Source organism: Varanus komodoensis, unplaced genomic scaffold (assembly GCF_004798865.1).
Source record: "Varanus komodoensis strain SLA01 unplaced genomic scaffold, ASM479886v1 scaffold2, whole genome shotgun sequence".
Lineage (NCBI taxonomy): Eukaryota > Metazoa > Chordata > Lepidosauria > Squamata > Varanidae > Varanus > Varanus komodoensis.
This window is the reverse complement of record NW_025335568.1, coordinates 34,545,561-34,567,056: the sequence shown is the minus strand read 5'-3', so window position 1 is coordinate 34,567,056 and position 21,496 is coordinate 34,545,561. Positions and strand designations below refer to the sequence as shown.

Sequence of the window (21,496 nt, the reverse complement as noted above, 5' to 3'; positions counted from 1 at the left end):
CAACCACACTGCCAGGTGGGTCAGTCTCATGGTCAGGTGGCAGTCTGAAGCAGAGAGAAGGTATAACCTCAGCAGGGTTGCTCACTGAGTTAAGAGTGAAACTGGGACCTTTTTGGTACATGGTTTTTATTACTGTGAAATGGTTGGGTGGTTTTTTGAATCTGAGAGAGTGAAACAGCTACAGATGAACCAACAGGGCAGGTTAGATGAACCAGAGGTGGAGACAGACAGTGCACTGTATCTGTTTAAACTATTTTTGAAGCTTAATGAATGGGAGAAACAACAAATCCAATCACTTCCACAAAGGACTATCAAAAGACTCTAATTATATCTTATTTGATGTCCAGAAAATATGGGAAAGCAGAGACTCAGTGTTTCCCAGAACAGTATTTTTTAGCATGAGCCAAACATGACTTTTATAAGAAATCTACACTGGGACAGCAGTATAGTAATGGAGCACTATGTCAAATATAACATAAGCCCTTTATTTGGATTGCAGTCACAATTGCATTAGAAAGGGGTGGAAATGGGATATAATAAATCTTTTTCACTGAGTGTCTTTATTAATGCAGATAATTTGTTCTCATTCTTTCTTGCTTTTAAAAAGAAAAATAATGAACATTTGTCACATTCTCTACTTAATAAGGTACTTTCAGTTTTGTTTTGGTTTCAAAGGAGAAGATAAAATAGAGGGGAAATCATTTGTCACTACATTTGAAAATGGCATAAATTCAGCAAAAACACTATTTTAAAAGAAAGATATCTTTGAAGAAGGATGGGTAGGTAGACCGACCGACCGACCGACCGATAGATTTCTACATGGTTTGTCCCATTCAGGAGAGAAACACTTCTCTTAATGGAAAGCTCCATCGAGAGGCACTTATAAAATTAGAAATGGATGTAAAAGCGCTTTATTTAAATACCCCGTCTTGTTTGAGAAATTATAACACAGACTTAAATTGCTGTGTTAACTTCATTTCTGCATTTGAAGCCATTCTTCACCTTCTAAAAAAAGTACGATGCCTGAATCAAATGAAATAAATACAGCTGGAAGTAGCTTGTAATTATATTAGTTTGGAAAGAATATGGACATTACAGGAATCCATTATCTGTGAATCATGTTTGCTGAATGGATATTGTTACCTGGCACAAGAGCTGGCCCTTACACACTGCAACCCGATACCCTTGCAAAACAAAAACAACCTCCCTCTTCTCCTGTTGCTGAAGAGAAAAGGGTTGCTTTCACCTTGTAATTCTTTCTATGGCTTGGGGAAGAATAACAACCTTCCAAGTGACCCCTCTTCACCTAAAGGCTTAAAAAGAGATGCTATCCACAACTGAGCATTTTCCATTATAAAATGGAAAACTTTGATTCCCCCCATAGGGATCCTGGTCGTACGCTCCGCATTTACTTATTACGACCAGAGGTGGCTTACATAGAAATCTGCCTGCCGTTATTGCAACTGTGAGGCAGAATACCAGGTGAAGGTAACATGAGCTTGGAGAAGAAACCAGAGAGGGTAACTAAGCTAGGAGAAAAGGTAGTGCCAGCCAGTCTGGAAAGGTATGCATGTGGTATTGAGTTAAGCAAGGGGATTGTAGGCTAGGAGCTTTCAGGGTTTGGAGGGCAATATCCAGGCAGGTCTTATACCTGTTATTTTAGAAGCACAGCTGTGTTTATGGAAAGTTAATGCTTGAATATTCATGGGTTGGATGATTTGAAGTGAGAGGAGCAAAGTGAGGTGGTAGAAAGGATTGAACCAGGTAGGAAACCAGTTTCTATCATCATCAATTTTATTTTATTTCTATACAGCCAAACAGCTGAAGCTCTCTGGGTATTCACAGTATGTTTTGTCTTGGGTATAGTCAAGACGATGGGGGTAAAAGGGCACAACCGCTTCCAATCTTCCAGATGAAGGCTGCCAAAACCTTTCCTGGAAGGAACATGCTTCTTACAGTTTATTTTTAGTTCTGTTTCAAATATTTATAGCTGGCCTTCCATCAGTGTCCTCTAATGAGGATGTATAACTTTTCCCTCTCACTTATTATCGAAAACACAGTAAGACCCATTGAAACCTAAGCTAGTAATTCTACCAGTCACTTTCTCAGTCATTTACAACAGCTACTTGGCACTCTAAGCTTTTCTACACAAGGCTTTTGTGGTTTGCGTGTGATAACTTACTAATGCTTGTTTAGAGATCCTTTAGGTAACAGCATGACCCTCCCATTTCATTTCTATTTTTTCAGAGCACCTCCTTTATTTTAAGTACAAAAATGTGGATTTGTTTTAGAATGGGGAAAATGGTATTGTTCTCCTTGTCCATTTGGGGCACTCCTAGAGGTTATGTAGTGCGGAAGCAGGAAAGAAACATCTTTGTGTAGAGGTTGGCTGTCAGTCCACTACAGAAACAGTAGTACAGTAGATACAGTAATTAACATCCTCATGTAGAAAAGCACTCAGTCCAGTTTCTTTTCCCTCTCACTGTAAGTTGTACTGTGTGACAAAAAAAGTCACATAATTTAATCTCACTTCAGTGCAGATGGCCAACAAGGGGCAGAGAAGGCGAATTACAGCATCATGACAGTAGGTGACATTTTCTGGAATTTATATCTGGTCTGTCCAGTTGAAGAACTTCATACTGTCTGTCAGGCATACATGTCAGTGTTCCCTTTTGAGGCCCAAACACATACAGTCCTTGGTAATCTAATAATTTAAGTACTAGATTTATTTATTTATTATGTAGTTATTTATTAAAAGCTTTTGTATGCCGTCCTATGATACAAGATCTCTTTAACAAGAGTTAAAATTTGATCCTCTAAATAAATGAATATTTGAAAAATATATTTATCTGCTTTATGCATTCCTGAAACTTTGCATATATCCTGTGCTTAATCTTTGTAGCTTGAGAACCACAAAACTTAATTAGTAAGCAAATTGGAAACCTTTAATTCTTCTCCTTCCAATGTCATTCACTGTGAATTCTTTTTAATGGGTTCAGCAAAAACCTGAATGTGGTGTATTCAGTGAAGTGGAACTTCTTAGAAGTTGACTTTCTTTTACTATGAATGCTTTTGAGAAATTAGTGAATTCCATGGTGCCATCTGGTGGTTTTATTCTAGAATAGTAGGAAATTCACAGAAATAATGTTTACCGTTATTACGGCACCTTCGGAATTGTAGAACATGATCTAAAATGGAGGTATGGATCAGAGTATGATGTATGTAGCATGCTAATTTTAACACTAAGGGGATTTTATTTTCAGAGTGAATCTCATTTTTCCAGATCTTCAGTCAGGCACCTTTCCTGCTCACATATGTCCCCTTACATATGTTAATGTATTTTAAGAAAAGTCAATATTATTAGGAAAATGATACTTTTTATTACCTTTCTGTAAAAATAGAGACAATTCCCTTGATAAATGGTAAGGTAATAGGAAACTGAAGTCAAATAATATGCAGTGCCTCCCTTCAATTAAATTAGCAAACTGCTCTGGAGGAAAGTCTTAGGCATATTTTCCTTTCTTCATGGTTCTGCATGATGCAGAATCATAGCTAATTGTTTTTAATATCGTTTCCATCATGAGTGAGTCATTAATATAACTGCCTGGCTCATATGGTAATTTGTTAAAAAATTAAATTAGAATGATTCATCCTTAATGGGAAAATAGCATTAGTTAACTCGTTTAAAGCTATGTGGCCAGTTCTGAGTTTTTAAATGTTGTTGAAAGAGCACTTCAGGAATAGGTGATAATGCTTTAAAACTAATGTCAAAAAGACATACATGCTTTATTATTTAAAATATGTGTGTGATTGTCCTGGTATATTTTCATTCTGAAAATATGTCTCTAGCTATGTGAACTGATGACTATCCCTTTTCCCTTTTATACTATTAATAGCATCCTTCTGTGGGTGCTTCTGCATATTACAGTGTAGAAAAGAATTGGCTCCAAGTTAAATTGGCCACTAGGGTTTGCTAGAAGGCCATTTCAGTTGGTAACAGAAAATAATATAAGGGCAAACTGAGCTTTTCTCAGGCAGAAAGTAAGTTAACACAAATGCAGTTTGAACCTTTTTACTGGAAATCAAAGAACACATAAGCAGAAGATAGTTTAATGAGATACCTTAGTGTTTCTTTAATGTTGAAATAACTAGACCCTGTAGAGTGAGTGGCATATGCCCCCTGTTTACGAGCAGCATATTTTCTCGAGTTTTCCCATTCTTTCATTTGAACAAATGGACATAGATTTGTTAAATATTAAATGAAAAGGTAGACAGGATTAGGGTTGCATTTCTATACTCTCTTATCAGGGCACAAGACCTACTGTCCTCAATAGCGTTCCATCGTAATAGAATATTTGGTGTATAAATAGGGGAAAAATCAAGTTGAGTGGCACTACTGTCGAAGAAAAAATCCCTAAGGCACTATTCACTATTTATGAAAACTGGCTTGAAAATCATATTTTTCAACCCAGGAACAGTGTCATCATAAAATATAAACTTCCTAAACAGTGTACAAAAACTTTTTTCATAGTAATTTTTCCAACTGTTGGAGCATTATAAATATGAACAATGAATGCTGCTGTTTTACCCTGTGCTTTGATAGCAAATGTAGCAGATGCACAGAGTGGATTTCATAGCCTAAGAAGAGATGCTGAGATCATGAAAGCATTCATTATTCTCATAAAGAACTCTGATTATCTGCCTCTGCATCCCTACCACATCTTGCACAGGGACCTGGCTGGGTTAGAGGTTCAAGTTATCGGCCTCAGTATTTTATCAGAAGAACACATGTTCAGAAAGTTTGTTATGGAGAGATATGCCAACTATTACTTGAACAGTGGGCAGGAGAAAGGGATTATAGAAAAATGCAGTTATTGTGGCAGAAACATGAGTCCTGTGTTGTGTAGTGGTTATGAGTGCTGAGCTGGTACTCAGGAGACTTGTGTTCTAGTCCCCACTCAGCCATGAAACCCACAGGGTGAGTTCGGGCCAGTTACTGCCCCTTAGCCATACCTACCTCACAGGGTTGTTGTGCAGATAAAAAGAAGAGGAACTTTGTAAGCTACCCCAGGTTCCTTGCAAGAGGAAGAAAAGTGGGATATAAATCCAATCCAGTCTTCATCCTCTAAATCATGTTGACACAGCTCCGTATTCCAGACAAACATGTCCTAAATATCATTTGGCTTTTGTGGGATTGCCTCATAAGTTCAGATTCACTGTGAGTACTGCTATATATCCTGACCCTAAAGTAGAGATGAGCTCTGTTCACAGGGGCAGCCATACTGTATTTCTGTATTTCAACTCTGGAAAGAAGAAACTCAAACCCTTTAGAGTGAGTTGGAGGTAACCTAACTGGGGGGACATGCTGTGCGATCAGGACTAAAGACAGACTCAGTGTTTTTATCATTTATAGTCAAAAGGGTGGGCTGTATTGCATGGTATAGTCGTCTTTTTCTTCTTCGGCTGGAATCCATATCATCTGTCAGCAAAAGAGTGAATACTTCTGCATTCCTCTAGAGGTCGCAAATGCTCTTTCTGACACTGAAACCTTTAGCAGTTTAAAATGGCGCACCCAATTAAGGGTTCTTTTCTTTTTTTCTCCAGTAAAACACATACTGGTTACTTTGGCTAGTTGCCAGTTGCTGCAGCATACTGGCAAATGTACATGCAGCATCCATGGCCAATATAACAGAGACGTCCAGCTTTGTCCGGCAATTACTGGCTTAGTGGTAGAGCTGCAGCACAGTTGAAGAGAGTCTTCTGGAGTGGCCGCTTCTCTCCACCATTGCATGATGCTTGCTCAGCGGACTCTCAGCCTGGACCAGAAAATGGTGGTGGTGAGAAGGAAGAGGAGGAGGAGACACTGCTTCTCTCTCTGTCAAGCAGGCAGGTGGTGACCAGTGTGAGAAAGGAGGAGGAAGAGCAACAGCAACCAGTGAGAAGGTAGGGAGGTGGGTGGGAGCCAGGCCCTCCCCCTGTGCAGGTAGCATAAGGGGGGGGGCTCCCGCCCAGTCCCTCAGTTTCTTTTTGACCGCTTTGAGTCTCTTTGGAACAGATCCCCTCTCACAAAGCTTACCTGGTTTGCCATTTTGTCTCTTTCTCTCTCTCTCCTCTATTTAAAAAAAAAATACTTTTTTCCCCCGCTCATCTCTTTTCTTGTCTAGAGAGAGAAGCCCGCTCTCTCTCTTTCCCTCCTTAACAAACCTCGCCGGTCTTCTCTTCCCTGTGCCACATGCACTCCCATTCAAGCCACATGGCCAACTCTTCCTGAGCAGCCCAGATGCCCGCTAATGACAGGCACTCCAGGTGCCTCCTCTGCCTTGGCGAGGGGCACATCGTGGAGACCTGCCCTCACTGCCAGACCATTAAAAAGCAAACACGCTGGCAGAGGGCCACCCGCCTCTGGCAGGCTCTATGGCAGAGGGCCCTCACCACTGTCCACCCCTCAGAGGCAACAACCCTCCTGCTGAGGGCACATCCAAACCCCGCAGGGCTAGGAAACGGGCAGGCTCCCTGGCCGAGGGCCCCTCCAGCACTGCTACTCCCATGAGGAGGAAATGGTGCCTCGCCGCAAAGGACTCCACCCCCCAGGCAACTGAGGCCGCCATGGACCGGCTGAGGTCCCCAGCCTCTGGGACCTCGCTGAACGAGACCCCCCATCTAAACTCTACACCAAGATGCTTTGCCCTTGTAGCCATCCACCTGACCGTAGCCTCAACGTCACAATGGAAGCCTTGAACAGGAGGACCGAGGTGACCCACAAATGGGAGCTGCATGCCGAAGTTGTTGAACGGCTCTTCCAGATCTGGGGCACCCGGCTGGTAGACCTTTTTGCCACTCCAACCAACACAGTGTATGACAGCTTCTGCCCCTGAGCCGGACCAGCCAGGGTTCAGTTGGACATGTGTTCCCTCTCTGTTGGGAAGGAACCCTGTATTGCCTGTTCCTGCTTCTCACCAGGGTGCTGGCAGATCTGAGGGAAGGCATATCATGCATCCTTAATCATGCTGTGGTGGCCCCAGCAGGTGTGATTTGCCCACCTCCTCTGCCTGCCAGACTGCAACTTCATACAGATTCCATCAAGACTGGACATCATCTCTCTGGACCGAGATGATCCTGCATGCAGATGTCAGTACCATCCATCACACAGCACAGAGGACTGGTTGGTTGTTCACTGGCCTTCCCCCCCAGTTCTGAGGCTACAATGGTGGTTGGAAGAGAACTGGGGGAAATGGTGGGGGGACCCTTCTAGGTATATGAAGGGCTGCCCCCAGAACGCATCTAGCTTGGAAATCTTCCCGACAACAGACCTCACACAGGCGCAGAGCCCATATGTGTGAATGCACAGATGACCACTCAGTGATAATGAGGGGTAAGCAGCCTTTACTTTACAAGGTCTGCTTGGGGAACAGTCAGTAAACCCTGATGGACAACCAGATGAATATGAGGCGATGTGGATGACTGGTTGGGCAGCATGAGAGCAATCCTGACGTGTGAGTTGGACATTAGCTTTCTGAAGTGGGTGCTTAGGTATGCATTAGACCCTTTTCTGCAGGAAGGACCTTGCCAGCATATGAATTCGTGTATTAAATCTATGCCATTTCACAGTGGTCTGAGCAGTGGTTTGCAATTAAATCCTCTTAGCAGTATCTGATATGGTTGGATGCCTAGGGAATTGCAGGCATCCTAGGATGTGCCTTTCATGCTGCTCTGTGGCTTGCAGATACTGTCTAGTTTCTAGATTTGCCTCCTCCACCTCTTTTGGTTTCCAGCATGACTGTTGCTGCATTATTTTTCCTTGTGTAGTTCAGTCCAACATTTCTCTAGTGCAGGACTCAAATCCCCATTCCTGTTTCCTACATTAGTGCTTTTTCCAACAGAGCTGTTCTTTCTGTGTTTGCAAAGATCCCAAGAAGAGCCAGGCTGGGTCAGACCAAAGGCCTACTTCATAGAGCATTCTGTTCCCATAGCAGCCAACCAAATGCCTATTACAAACACATAAGCAGGATGCACACACAATAACACCCCCTTGTTCATGTTCCCCAGCAACACTCGGCACAGAGGCATACTGGAGGGTAATATGTAGCCAATGCCAGTAATAGCCAATGATAGCTTTCTCTCTCATTTAACTCTCTTTTAAAAACATCCAGGCTGTTGGCCATCATTACATTCTGTGGTCACAAATTGTATAATTTAACGATATTCTGGCTTTTCTGACTCTCCCACCATTTAGCTTCATTCAATCTCTCTAGGTACTAATATAAACATTTCCCTACTCCCTTTTTCCATAACTTGTATAATTTTATATACATCGGTTGTATTCCCATTCTCTCACCTTTTTCCTAAATGAGGAAGTCCTAAATGTTGTAACCTTCATCACAGAGATATTGATCTAGTCTTGATCATTTTGATTGTTCTTTTCTGCTCCTTCCTAACTGTATTATCTCCTTTTTACATGCACTGTGCAGAAATCTGCACAGTATTCCAAGTGCGATCACACGCAGATTTGTATAAAGAAGTTATACAGTTTAATTTTCAGTTCCTATCCTTATAATGTGCAACATGAAATTCTCCTTTTCCACACCTGTCACACCTGTCTCCTTTTCCACACCAGGGTCAATGTTTTCACCAGGCTATCGACAATAACCTCAAGATCCTTTTCCTTGCCAGTTGCTGCCAGCTCAGACTGTGTCCGCATATATATAAAGTTAAGCCTTTTTGCCCCAAAGTGTATCACTTGCCTGTATTGAGGTGCGTTTGCCATTTCAGTGCCCATTTCTGGTTTGGAGAGATCATTGCCTTTTTGTTTTGACCCCCATATTACTTGAGCATCTTCAGCAAACCTTGCCACCTTGCTGCTTGCCCCTAAATCCAGGTCACTTACAGGTAAGTTAAAAAGGTGCAGCTCCCAATACAGACCCATGGAAGATGCCACTATTGACATGTTGCAGCTTCCACTGCTCGTTGTATGAGTGTCTCATTTGCCTCTTCTGTGCAGGCAGTTTCACCTCTTCACATAGTCTTATTTCAGAAAAAGAAAAGCATTTCTTAAGTCCCATGTACTGACCAAATAAATCAGAATCCACATCCCCCTTGGCACTGGTGTTCATGTTCAGAGCAGAAACAGAGGATGCACCTCTCACTATCTCCAGCGTAGCAAAAACTGACTCAAAACTTTTCTCATTTAATGATTTTGTTCTGCACTGGGTTCCTAATCCCACATTCATCTATTCATTTCACTTATGAATTCATACAAATATTTCAGCGCTTTATAAAAATTGCAGTGAACAACTGTCCTTGCCAAATGCCTATAAGTTCAATTAACAGAACTTTTCATCTCCAGGCACAAGCTACATTAAATTTGCAGTGATTATTCCTTCTTATGCCAAAGGGCTGGCCACACAAAGACTCTTTTTGGAATGAATGTGCAAAAAGGAAGAAAAAACAAACAAGCCCTGGAGTTTTTGACAAGGTGCTTTCTCCTGTTACAAGGACTTTTCTTTTTCTTTCTTTTTTTTTGTGGGAATATTATTTTTGACTTATTCAAGCTTTCACAAAGATTTCTTTGCACATGGTATTTCAGTAAAGCACAGGTGGAAACTGTTTAGCCCCTGAAGGCCATATGACCTCCCAAACCTGCCTACTAAATGACATCACGGGGTGGACACCCCTTCCTAAAGCTCCTCCACTTTCCATTTAAAGTCCATGACATCATAGGGATGTAGAAAGAGAAATTCTGTGAGAATGTCCATGAGAAAATCAGTGCAACATTTGAACACAAAGAAGTTTCTCTCAACCATAGAGAAAGGCAGCCCTTCTTTACCACTGAGAGGAAGAGAAAGGACCCTCTCTGATGAATGATCAGAGAGATGAGTCGAGATTCTTCTTTCCTGTTGAGAGGTGGCATTAGCAGACAATTTCCATGGGCCAGATGGGGAAATGCTGCAGGTCGGATTAGGCCAGTGGGCCAGAGGTTCTCTCTTGCTGTAGTGAAGGTCATGCATAAAATTAAAAGTGAGCATATTTGCTGGGTAAGATACTTAACTGTACTTTTGAATTCTGGACTAAAACAGGATTACTGAAACTACAGCTATTGAGAGGACAAAATTGGTCATGGTTTCCTACTCCATGCAAATAGGGTGGCAAGTATACATGTGCTACCTTACCTTGTGAAAATGTGAGAGGAAGCCTTCAGTAATATTTTGTCTTCCTTTTAGCTTATAGTTTTAGAAATGTTTCAAAATGTCTAGTAAAGTTAAATAGGTAATAAACTATAATTACTGTCAGTATAGGAATGTATAATAAAATTTACAGTAATGTAAACACAGACAAAATTAGAAAATAATGAGTGGCTTTCCGTACGGTTCCTGTTTGCCCTCTCCCTTCCTCCTCTGGCAAGGCAATTAAAAAGGTGTCAAGTATGATTTGTCTGAACAAACCAGGGTAGTAAGCAACAGTGTCAAACTAGTTTGTTCAGACAAACTTGTTTTTCTCAGTTCAATCAGTATAATAAACCACACTTAAAATGAAAGCAGATGCTTCTGATCTCCTCACAGCTGCACCAAAGAAGCAGAGGAGGAGTGGACAAGCCTGAGACTTGTAGTGCTAATCCACAGTTTAGTATTACATCCAAAGGCAGTATTTATAAATCTTCATGCTCCTAGGTCAGTGAAGTGAGACGAAGAAGAAAGGGATGTTGAGTGCCCCATTTTAAGGTTGGGGCAAACAATTCATATGAAGTATGAATCTGGGGTAAATGCCTCTGTCTTGAAGTTTTGCAAATAAACTCCAAAAGGGCAGGTGAATCTTGTTTGTGCAAAGGCTTTGGGCCTGCCTTGGGTGAGTGTGGTAGAACAACTCTTTTTAAAACCTTCCAATATTGAAGGCATGCAGCACAAAACCTTCTGCACCTATTTGTTGGATATTTAACAGGCTTCATCTTGAAGGGATTACTTGTTTTGCAGATTTAATCCAACTCTGCAAAAAATAAAGAGGTTGTCAGTCTTCCCTCCCCCATTAAAGTCAATTGGGGAAGACTGAAAGGTGACTTTCAGTGGAACTGAGGCTTAAGGGCTGTCTCATTTTGAGGCTCTGATATGAGGCAGCCTCCTCCTCTGTAAGCCGGAGAGGCAGGTTCCCAGCCAAATAATTCTTCAGTGTGAAGCCCTAACATACTGCAAAAAAAAAAAAAAAAAAAACAGATGCCAGTATTACTTCTGTATATTAACACATACATTTATACCATTTTTCAGAGCTACTAGCATTTATCATGATTTTTGAAAACTCAAACACTAATAATCTCAAAGAAAAATATTTGCAGTGTTGGATGCTAAACCAGAGCCAGTAAGGTTTCAAAAATCATGTTTTCAAGGCCAGTAGCCAACTCTGACAGAACTGCATCTGTTATTTTTGTTTATCGCTTGGGCCTCCCAAGTTGATGTTGGATTAGTGTGACAATACAGTGCAGATCACCTTGATTAGCACTGCACAACCCATGAGGGCCAGCTTAATATTGATGTTTTACTATTAATATGGATGTAGACCTCGGTCTATACACAAATGGATATTGAGAAAAGTAGACATACTCTCAACTCTGAGAACCTGGGCATCTTTTGTGGGCCAAAAGCATGAAGTGATATTAGCTTTTTTGAGGTGTTATGTTGGAATAGGTTATATCAATGTATAGAAGCAAACCAAGTACAATTTTGGAATCTTGTTTAGAACCTTTTAGACATTTCAGATTCACAGGGCTTTTAAGTGAGCATACCTGAACTTAACATAGCAAGCGGACAAACAGTAGGATGGTTTGCTGGCACATTGGGCCAATGAGATACAGTTCAAATAGTTCAGACTGGACAGAGTGCCATTGGTGAGGAATGTAATTGATTCTGGAGCAGGTGAAACTCTGGAGTGCTCTGAGGTTCAACTTTTGAAAACTTGGGTTTGCTCTTTGGGTGTGTTCTCGGATCCAGTGCTACTCCTGGCTGCTCTACTTTGATTAAACAAGGAAGTAATTCATTAAGCCATTGGGAGAAAGTAAGTGTGTGTGAGCCACAGCTAATTCCCAGTCTTCCAAACTTTCATATGAAGGATTATCCAAAGGTAACCAATGTTTTCCCAGGAAACTCGGCACTTTCATAATTGCCCAGCTGTTCTTGCTTGGAAATACTTTGTGAGCTCCAATCTAGATTTGGTTTGCCACAGCTGAGCCTTCCAAATGTCACTGAATGGATTGGGCCCATTTTTGGAACAGTCTATGCATGCATAGATTATTTTTCTAGTGTATATAACCCATCTTGCAAATCTAAAGGAAGCATATGGAGAGTGTTTTGTGGATATTTAAATGGACTTCCAACTTTAACTTAAAACATGAAGAGCTTGAGAGAGATGGGGTGGCTGATGTTAAGTCAGATATTGTGGTCAGGCTTCAAAATACATAATTATGAATATCATTTTTTCCTCTTCTTCCAGGAACCCAGGCCTTTATATAATAAACGATGCCAGTATTATTCAAGCGGAGAAGGATTTTTATATGATGCCTACCAGACAGAGGTAAACTACTGCAGTTCAGTTAATTTGCAGCTTTATGGAAGGGAAGGTTACTTACAAGGTGACTGAACACATGACTGTTTTCTAACCTCAGCACTCAGTCACACACCCTTAGCTATCGTATTTGTAACAGGAATATTTGCTTTGGCATCAACTTCCTAGCCTCATTCCATTCTTGTTGTATAATGTTTCCTTGAAATTAGACGTAGCAATTTTTTTCCTGAGAATTTTTTACTGAGTGGCAAACTGTCATATGTACCCAAGTTAAGTTAATAGTCTTATATTGGGCACGAAACAACAAATCTCCATTGTACTGAACTGACACAGTCGATGAATGTCTGCATTTTGTATTCATGGGTTTTTTAAATCATTGTTCTGCAGCCAAGAGGAGGAGATAGCAGGTTTAGACAATCAGACTTTTAATGAAAACAGACTGAAGAAACATCTTTGTTTCTGTTATGTTTTATGAAAACAAATTTTAAAAGACAGAAATAAAGTCAGCCCTTAGGTGTCATCCAAACTCTACACCAAGAAATGGTGCTTTCTGTGCCATAATACTGACACACATTAATAATATTTGCATATCTGCCTGATGCACATATTTTGTTCTACCTCTGCTAGTAGTAGGAAAAGGAAAAGAACTCATACTGGAGCCTTGGTTTTTGACTTTAGGAAATACTTCTCTGCTCCACATAATGGCTTCTGAAGATCCTGACTTTTCATCTTAAGGGCTAGAAACTTAGTTTTTTAGAAACAAAGCTAGCACATGCTGCGATTCCAAGGTCTGAGCATTGTACCAGTACCCGATTCTAGTACTTCATTGGAAAACTTCCTGAACACATATTGCAGGCCACCGAGAATAAGTCCCAAACATTTTTCAAATGATTTTTTAGATATTTATAATACCCAAGTACAAAATGCATATGTCGCATATCATATGTCAACTGTACTTGTGTATGTATATAGTTTTAGGTATGCATCTACTTAAAATGTATGAAATAGATGTATGGGTAGGGGCTCGGGTTTGCTCTTTCATTATGCTTGCTTTTTAAAAGATGACTAGTTAAATGCCCTTAGGCTTCAGTGCTTTCCTATCAGGAAGTACGTGGCATTGAAATCAGTGAGAACATGTTTTTAAAATATATATTTATTTATAATTCTTGCTTTTAGAATTGAAAGTCTTGTAAAGCAGTAAAACACATAAAACTTGCATGGTATTAAGAGCTTAAATCTGAATAAAAATAACTGCACAATCAAAAGATGCGATTTGAAGACGAATCAGAAAAACCATCAATAAAAGGAGTGATCTTATTAGAAGAAGGCCAGAGTAAATACATTTCCGAGATCTTCTGTCTGCTGGAGCACTGCATGCTTACAACTCCAGAAAGGACTCTCAATGTGTAATCATCCACTTAACTGCTCTCACTGGTAGGCAAATGAGAAGGGCCTCTTTTACTAATTGTAACATGTGAGCAGGTTGATATGGGTGCAAGCAGTCCAAGTAATTTCGTCCAACATTGTTTAGATGTAAATGAAGCCCAGAAACCCACTGGCAACCAGTGCAGCTTTTGCTGTCAAGGTATTAAATGATAACATGGTCCCAAGCAACCTTCAGGCAGCCACATTCTGCACAAGCTGGATTTTCTGATTCGTCTTCAAAGGGAGCCCCACCAGGCAGCATATGACTGCAGTCCATCCTGATGTGACTTCTGTACGCATCACTGCAGCAAGGTCCATACTCTCTGGATGGGGCTGCACCTGCCATTCCAGGAGGACTTTCAGTTTTGTGCTGCAGGTCTTTTAGCGGGAGTGGAATGCCATCAAAGACCAGTTGTGAACCTCCATCCAAAGCAGTTTCCTAACTAGCTTATCATGTCTGGTCTCCATTTCAGCTTTTTATCTGCACTCACCCCAAAACAGCCTCCAAACACCGACTGATTCATGAGTTCAGCCTGTATACTGACAACACTTCAATCCAACCCCCCTGATGACCTCCTGCAGCATGTTCAATTAGATATTTAAAAAATGGAGGGGGTGGCAGAACAGAATTTTTGGATACCCCACAGCCATGGGTTGAAAGAAAAGTCCCCCACCTGGAACTGTTCCTCCAGGAAGGACCAAAATCATGGTAAATCTGTGTCTCCCAGTCCCAGTCCTGATAAAGGATCCTGAAGGATGAGAAGGTTGATCATTTCAAAAGCTGCTGAGAAGTCCTGTAGAACCAATAAGCTTGCACCCTTGCTAAAAATAGACATGTGTAGGGCTCCATTGTTAAGCAGCAGAGTAGCAAATATGCATGTGCAGAGTTCAGATCTGACATATTGTTTCTGTAGAAAGCATTCTTGTCTGAAGCAGCTTTATGGCTATGACTTACCCACAGCTTTTTGTTAGGTTTACATATTATTAAGATTGCTACAGTATGTAAGCATGGAAACCAATATGTGGCACAGGCCTCCTGAAGATGTCACTTTTGTCTTATTTCAATTGGTGAGTGGATAAAAATGTGGACATTATCTGGTGAAATTGAAAGAAGAAAGTGCAAAAGCAGTCTGCAGCTGAATATCAAGAAAACAAAAATCAGGGCTGCAGGAGAATTGCAGAACTTTGTTAACAATGAAGAAATTGACATTGGAGAAAGACTGTGCATACATTGGCTCATTCAAATGGAGACTGCAGCCCAGAAAGTTGAAGAAGGGACTTGGAAGGGCTGCAGTGAAGCATCTAGAAAAGGTCACGCATAGGTGGGTTTCACTGGAGACCAAGGCCAAGACCATCCATACAATTGTATTCTTGATCACTATGTATGAGTGTAAAAGCTGGACAGTGAAGAAAGCTGACAAGAAGAAAATGGATGTATTCAAAACATGGTGCTTGGAGGAGAGCTTTCCAAGTACCCTGGACTGACAGACAAATAAGTGTCTCTAGATCAAATCAAGCCAGAGCTTTCCCTCAAAGCAAAAATGACAAAGCTGAGGCTGTCTATATTTTGGGCCCATCACGAGAAGGCAAAACTCTTCAGAAAAGACAATCATGCTAGGGAAAGTCAAAGGCAGAAGAAGAAAAGAAAGCTCCAAAGTGAGATGGGTTGACTTCTCTTGAATTCACAAGACCTGGGCTGTCATGGATGGGACATTTTGGAGGACTTTCATTTATAGAGTTGCCGTAAGTCAGAGATGACTTGGCAGCACATAATCACATCCTGTGAACTCTCACTTCTGTTTCCATGTTCGAAAGATCCTGTTTTAGACTCCTAATTCATCCCATGTTTCTCCTTGTACTTCACCTGTATATTCATTATCATTACCTAATTTCCCCAGTCTCTGCAACCATCTCAGTAGTCCTTTGAAAAGTAGGATTTTGCAAGTTACATGGACACACTCGTTTATTATCAAAATAGCAGAATTTGGATATAATTTCTTGATGTGGAATTTAATTTTTCACACAACTCTGTATCAGCTTGCTCTTTATTTCCAACAAAATGGAATTGCCCATTGTTAGGAATTAATCAATTAATCATACTGCCTAATGGCCAAAGCTCTCTGGGTGGTTCACAACAGCATATTAGAAATACAGTATAAAATACAGCATATTAAAATGTTATAAAATTTACAATGCAAAATTAAAACTAAATTTTAAAAGCTTAAAAATATAATAACTAGAAGAAAATCTGAGGACCTATTTTTTAAAAAAAGCTATTGGACCTCTGTAGAATAATTAAATGTCCTGCAGTAGACAACAGTCTTTACCTGGCCCCAGAAAGATTAAAAAAAAAAGTTGATGCCGGGCAGTCCTCAGTTGGGATGAAGAAACTGACATTGTGACTTACGTTGGATGTATAATATTTCTAAAATTGAAATGCCAAAGTGGAGGTTAAAGTAGCAGAATATGGGAAATTAATAAAGCAGATCTGGAACTGAAAAAACAAATAGCAGTACAGTAAAACCTTGGATTGCAAGTAACTTGTTCTGTGAGTGTTCCGCAAGATGAGCAAACATTTCTAATAAATTTTAACTTGATAAAAGAGCAATGTCTTGCAATACGAGTAGTACATGACACCAAACATCACATGATCACAACTGAGCCAATGGTTCTTCTCTCTCTCTCGCTGTGGTCCTACAACTCCCAGCATCCCTCCAGGAAGGGACGGTATGCTAGGGATTACAGAACTGTTTTTCTGTCTAAACATCCATAGGATTGCACTGGAAGCAGCTTTAAGCTGACAGCATTTCCTTGTTGGTTAACGCAAGGCATATGCTCATTCTGAAGACAAAGGAGTTGTTTTTATTAGAGTCTTAGGTTGTTTAGTGCTGTGCACTGACATTGACTAACTTAAATCAGGTTCTACTTAACTGTTCCAATGATTTGGTGTATATTTGGTGTTTTGTTGTGTAGATCTGTTTAAATATCATGTCAGGTTTTAACTGTGGACTTCAAGGCTTGTGTGGGAGGAGTGCATGGTGTGTTGTACTACAAGGTTAGAATCTTGCATCTGCTTTACCTTTCAGTATCCCCCCCCCCCAGGGAGATACTGAAAGGTAAAGCAGATGCAAGAGGTTATGGAGGGGATCTCGTCTACGGAGGGGGAGGAGAAAAAGACGGAGCAATCCCTCACTTCAAATGAGAGTAGGGAGATGTGTAAAATGTGGCAAACTGCAAAATGTTGTAGAAAAGCACCATCCAAATAAGGCTGTAGCAGTGCAAGAGATGAATCTGTTTAACAACAATGTAATGTCACATTTCCACAAAATCCTCAAAAGGCGGCAAAAGCAAGTGTCATTGGATAGGTTCCTTGTTAAAGTTGTACGAAAAGAAAAAGATTCCATTGAGCCAACAGGTAGCAGTGAATCCGTTAGTGATAGTGAAAGTCGTTGTACGCAGTAGCCCTCCTCTCTCTTGTCTCCCTCCCACCAGCCACGAAGGTTTTCAAAGATAAGTGCAGGTTAATTTGTTTTACTTTTCTTTATATTTTGTATTTTCTTTATTATTTTGTATTATATTGCAGTACTGTAATCATTTTATATGAATATTTTTGGGTTGTGGAATGAATAATCTGAGTTTCCATTATTTCTTATGGGGAAATTTGCTTTGATATACAAGTGCTTTGGATTACAAGCATGTTTCCGGAACTAATTATGCTCGCAAACCAAGGTTTTACTATACTTCTTGCAAAAAGCCAAGCATGCATCATCTATGTTTTTTTCATATCTCAGAAATTGCTTACAGATATCGTTACTGTTAATTATGGAAATAGTTACCACTAGGAATACTAGATTAGCCTTCTCCAACCAGGTGCCTATTTCTAGGCTTCTTCATTTAGTTCAAAAGTGGGGCAGCCTCAGGCAAGAATTAAAGCTCTCTCTCCATTACAGGAAACAGGCTATTTTGGGGGATCCTATGCATAAACCCACTTTTCAGGGAGTTGTGTTGGAATATTTAGGTGCAATCCTGGGGAAGTTGTGACCATTTTCAGTGTTTTAGAATGGAATTTTAGTATGTTCAATTTGTTTCTAAAATGTGCCCACTTCTGAGCCCTCCCACAAATGTGCTATTGTAATACTGTGGCCTGTTACACTCTTTTCAAAAGAATTGGTCTGTCTGACATTTAAGTTTGTAAACACAAAAACTTCAATTCATAGATCTGTGAAGTAGCTATTTCATTTCCCACACATATGACTGATGCAAAGTGGTGCTTGTATCAGAGGCACACCTTCGAATAAGAGGAAGGTGCTCCTTATAACAATCAACTTGCACAAGTAGCACTGTTAATCACCTCTTGTTGCCAAAATGACCCCTTACTAGTTTAGAGCAAAGTTCTGGCTGCAGCACTTCCCCAGATGCATGTCACCAGAAACTTAACTAGCCTTAATAAAGATACGGAGCCTTCTTTTCTTCCTTCAGGTAACGTGTTACACCTTAAACAACAAATGTCAGCTGAAGGTGAAGAGTAATACCTGCTACTGCTGCAATTTATACAACTGTGAAAAGTAAGTATTTGACCGATAATAGCAGAAGGCTCTTGCTGGGTGGAGGAGGTGGGTTTGTGGAGATTCTCCATTCACAAAGTGTTTTTCCCCCAGGCATGTATTTCTAATCTTCTTAAAATCTGGGAAGAAACAACAGTATAGCTTGCCAGTACTATTAGCTGGCGGTCTAATACAACCCAATTGATGTGGATGACCAAGTATAATACGCGGATGACCAAGTATAATACGCCAGTCTGGCCTCTTCTATTCCCATTCGGATGGTCTATTGCTAAATAGAAGTTCAATGGGGAAAAGGCAACAGTGGTGCGAGGGTTTATGTTCTGCCTGCTCTGCATGTAAATCCTTTCCTCTCAAAACCTCCTCCCCCCACACAGATGCATGTACAAGGAATTTAATGTCCTGCAAGAGACTGAAAATGATGAAAAGTAGCACTGGAGATTCTATGACTACAGCTAAGATGATCGCTCCAATTTTCCACCAAGATTTTGGCTCTGATTTACATGTATGCTTTCTACCCCGATTCATTCTCATTTTCTCTCTCTCTCTCTCTCATTCAGACTGCTGGTTACATGCAGCTGTTAAAAATGTTTTTGAACGTTTTATGTTACAGTATGGAAATTTTGGCTTACCCAATTGACAAGGCATCGGGCAGCACACAATATTTGAACAGAGATGTTAAAATGCCACTCAGCATTCAGCTTATTTATCGCCTTCCAAGAGAAACACTCATTAAAACAATCCTTCAGTCATGATCTTTAGCAACTTGTTGTAATACCAGGAATCCCATCCATTGGCCCAAGAGCAATCGTTGAATGTGAGGAGTGAGGGAGAAAGTGGCTGTTTTCTGTCAGAGTTGAGCAGACGGTCACTGTTTCTGAGTACCCCACAGTATGGGAATGGGGTGGGGCTGGACTGGGATGGTGTTCCTGCTTCCATGAACTGCTTCCTGTTTTCTCTTCTTGCCAGCTCAGAACACTCTACCAGCTATTACGAGTTCCTGGGCGTGAGCAGCTGCCAGGATGTGGTCCACTTGTATCGGCTGCTCTGGTCCTCCACGGTCTTGAACATCATTGGATTGTTTCTTGGCATTGTCACAGCAGCCATCCTTGGAGCATTTAAAGATGTGGTAATTAACCCTTGCAAAGTCCATGGAATTTTATAGTGATGGTGATGAGTTAAGTCAACATGTCAAAGATCCCCTTTATAGGACAGGGCTAGATGCAGGTTCAAGAGAGAGTATTTCTAGGTGCGTGAATTGTTACTGAGTTTTAAAGACTCCTTTTAGCAGCCCTGTTTGCCCCCCTTGCTTGCTCCATTCAAATGACTGGTCTTACTGCCAACAATCTGACTAACTAACATATGCAGATTGAGACTGGCTTGTCTACATGTTCAGCAGCCCATGGGTACTGCACCCCCATAAACTGGATCTCTAAGTAGCAGCCTGCTTGATCATTCCGTCTGAAGCACTGCTTTATTCATAATCACAGTGAAACATGTCAGGTGGAAAGCACTAAGGAGATGGTTTATGCCCAGCGCATGGGGCAGTATCTGATGCCGTCATACTACTGGTGCAAATTCCATTGTGCTGGCAGAAACTAGGCTCCGAACTCTGCACAAGGGGAGAATTCAGCTGATGTTCTGCTCATGAAACTGTTTGCACAAGAAATTGCACAACCACTTTCATGTGCTGTGTTAGTGCACATACCACTAGGGTGCTGTGCACATGTTCACACCACCAAATCAGGCAGAGTTCTTCTAGCTCTGTTTGAATTTATGAAATGGCCACTAGATACTTCCTCTTCTGGATATGCATTCTGGAAGGCACAGAGAAGCAGACCTGAAACTGGACACAGGAAGAAGAGAGGGAACTGGGGAGGTCGAGCTGCATACAGCCCTCCAACTTTCCCCAGAAGCAGCTGCCCTTTGTGATAAATCTGCACAGCGAGGTACTTAAAATCCATTGATAAACAGGACATATGCAGTCTGGCTTGGGTAGGGTGTGTGTACTTCCATCTTATTTCATGATACTTGTCATTTTAGGGGGCACATTTATGGAAAACTGCCTCAGAAAGTTGGTGGTATAGGGTGAGCATAGATGCCTTCCAGCAGTTGACCCAGATAACTGCCCACAGACCTTTGTCTTGTGGACAGTATAGAAAGGAAAAATCAGCATCACCATCAGCATTTTTATTATTATTGAACAAGTTGCATTAACTACTATTAGTGCAGCTGTTTGATACGTTCATCTCTAAGGGAATTCATCTCTATACATTCTGTCGTTCCTTCAATGACAGGCAGCCACTTCCCTAAAAAGCATAAGTCAGGGATGGGGCCATGTGGGTCCCTAGATATTGGTGGACTGCGATTCCAAACAGGCTTAGCCAGCAGAGCCAATAATTAGGGATGATGGAAGCTGGAACTGCCAACATCATCTGGAGAACCACATAGTTCCTGTTCCTGGCACAGATGCCGTTCTGTGTCTCAGCTGCCTGAACCTATTCACCCCGCAGAGGTGCGTCTGGCGCTAACGCTTTTTTCATTTTGGTGCCAGCCCAACCCCTTTTTATTTTCCCTGTATTTTAAATGTTAGTAATTTTTAAAACTGAATTTCTATATTAATTGTTATGTTGTGTCTTATTTATTTTATTGCCCCCTGAGGCACCCTGTAAAGGGTGGGATATAAAAACTTTAAATAAATTCATAAATAAATAAGAGTAATCATTTAATGATAATCCATGGGTGGGCTGAGTATCTGAAAGCATCCCCCCCACCCCAGTATAACTGCACTAAGCTGGACTTATAGTAAGCATCTGCCATTTTCTTGTTTTAACATGCCATCTCAAAACAGCTGTTCTCCTTTCATATGCCCATTCACAACATGCAGAAGCTGCTCTTTCTGGTGTGGGGGAGGTGGGTAAGATGGCACATGCATGTTCGTTGATCCTGTGGTACTGCTGACTTTC

General features: G+C 41.0%; 1 protein-coding gene across 1 annotated transcript in view; it reads left to right on the top strand.

Moving 5' to 3' along the window:
* Positions 1-21,496, top strand: part of TMEM255B (transmembrane protein 255B) — a 73,261-nt gene that overhangs the window by 42,988 nt on the left and 8,777 nt on the right. Inside the window, exons 5-7 of the mRNA XM_044428547.1 lie at positions 12,472-12,552; positions 18,448-18,533; positions 19,500-19,659. Coding sequence (XP_044284482.1) covers positions 12,472-12,552; positions 18,448-18,533; positions 19,500-19,659 — 327 coding nt within the window. The remainder of the gene's footprint in view (positions 1-12,471; positions 12,553-18,447; positions 18,534-19,499; positions 19,660-21,496) is intronic.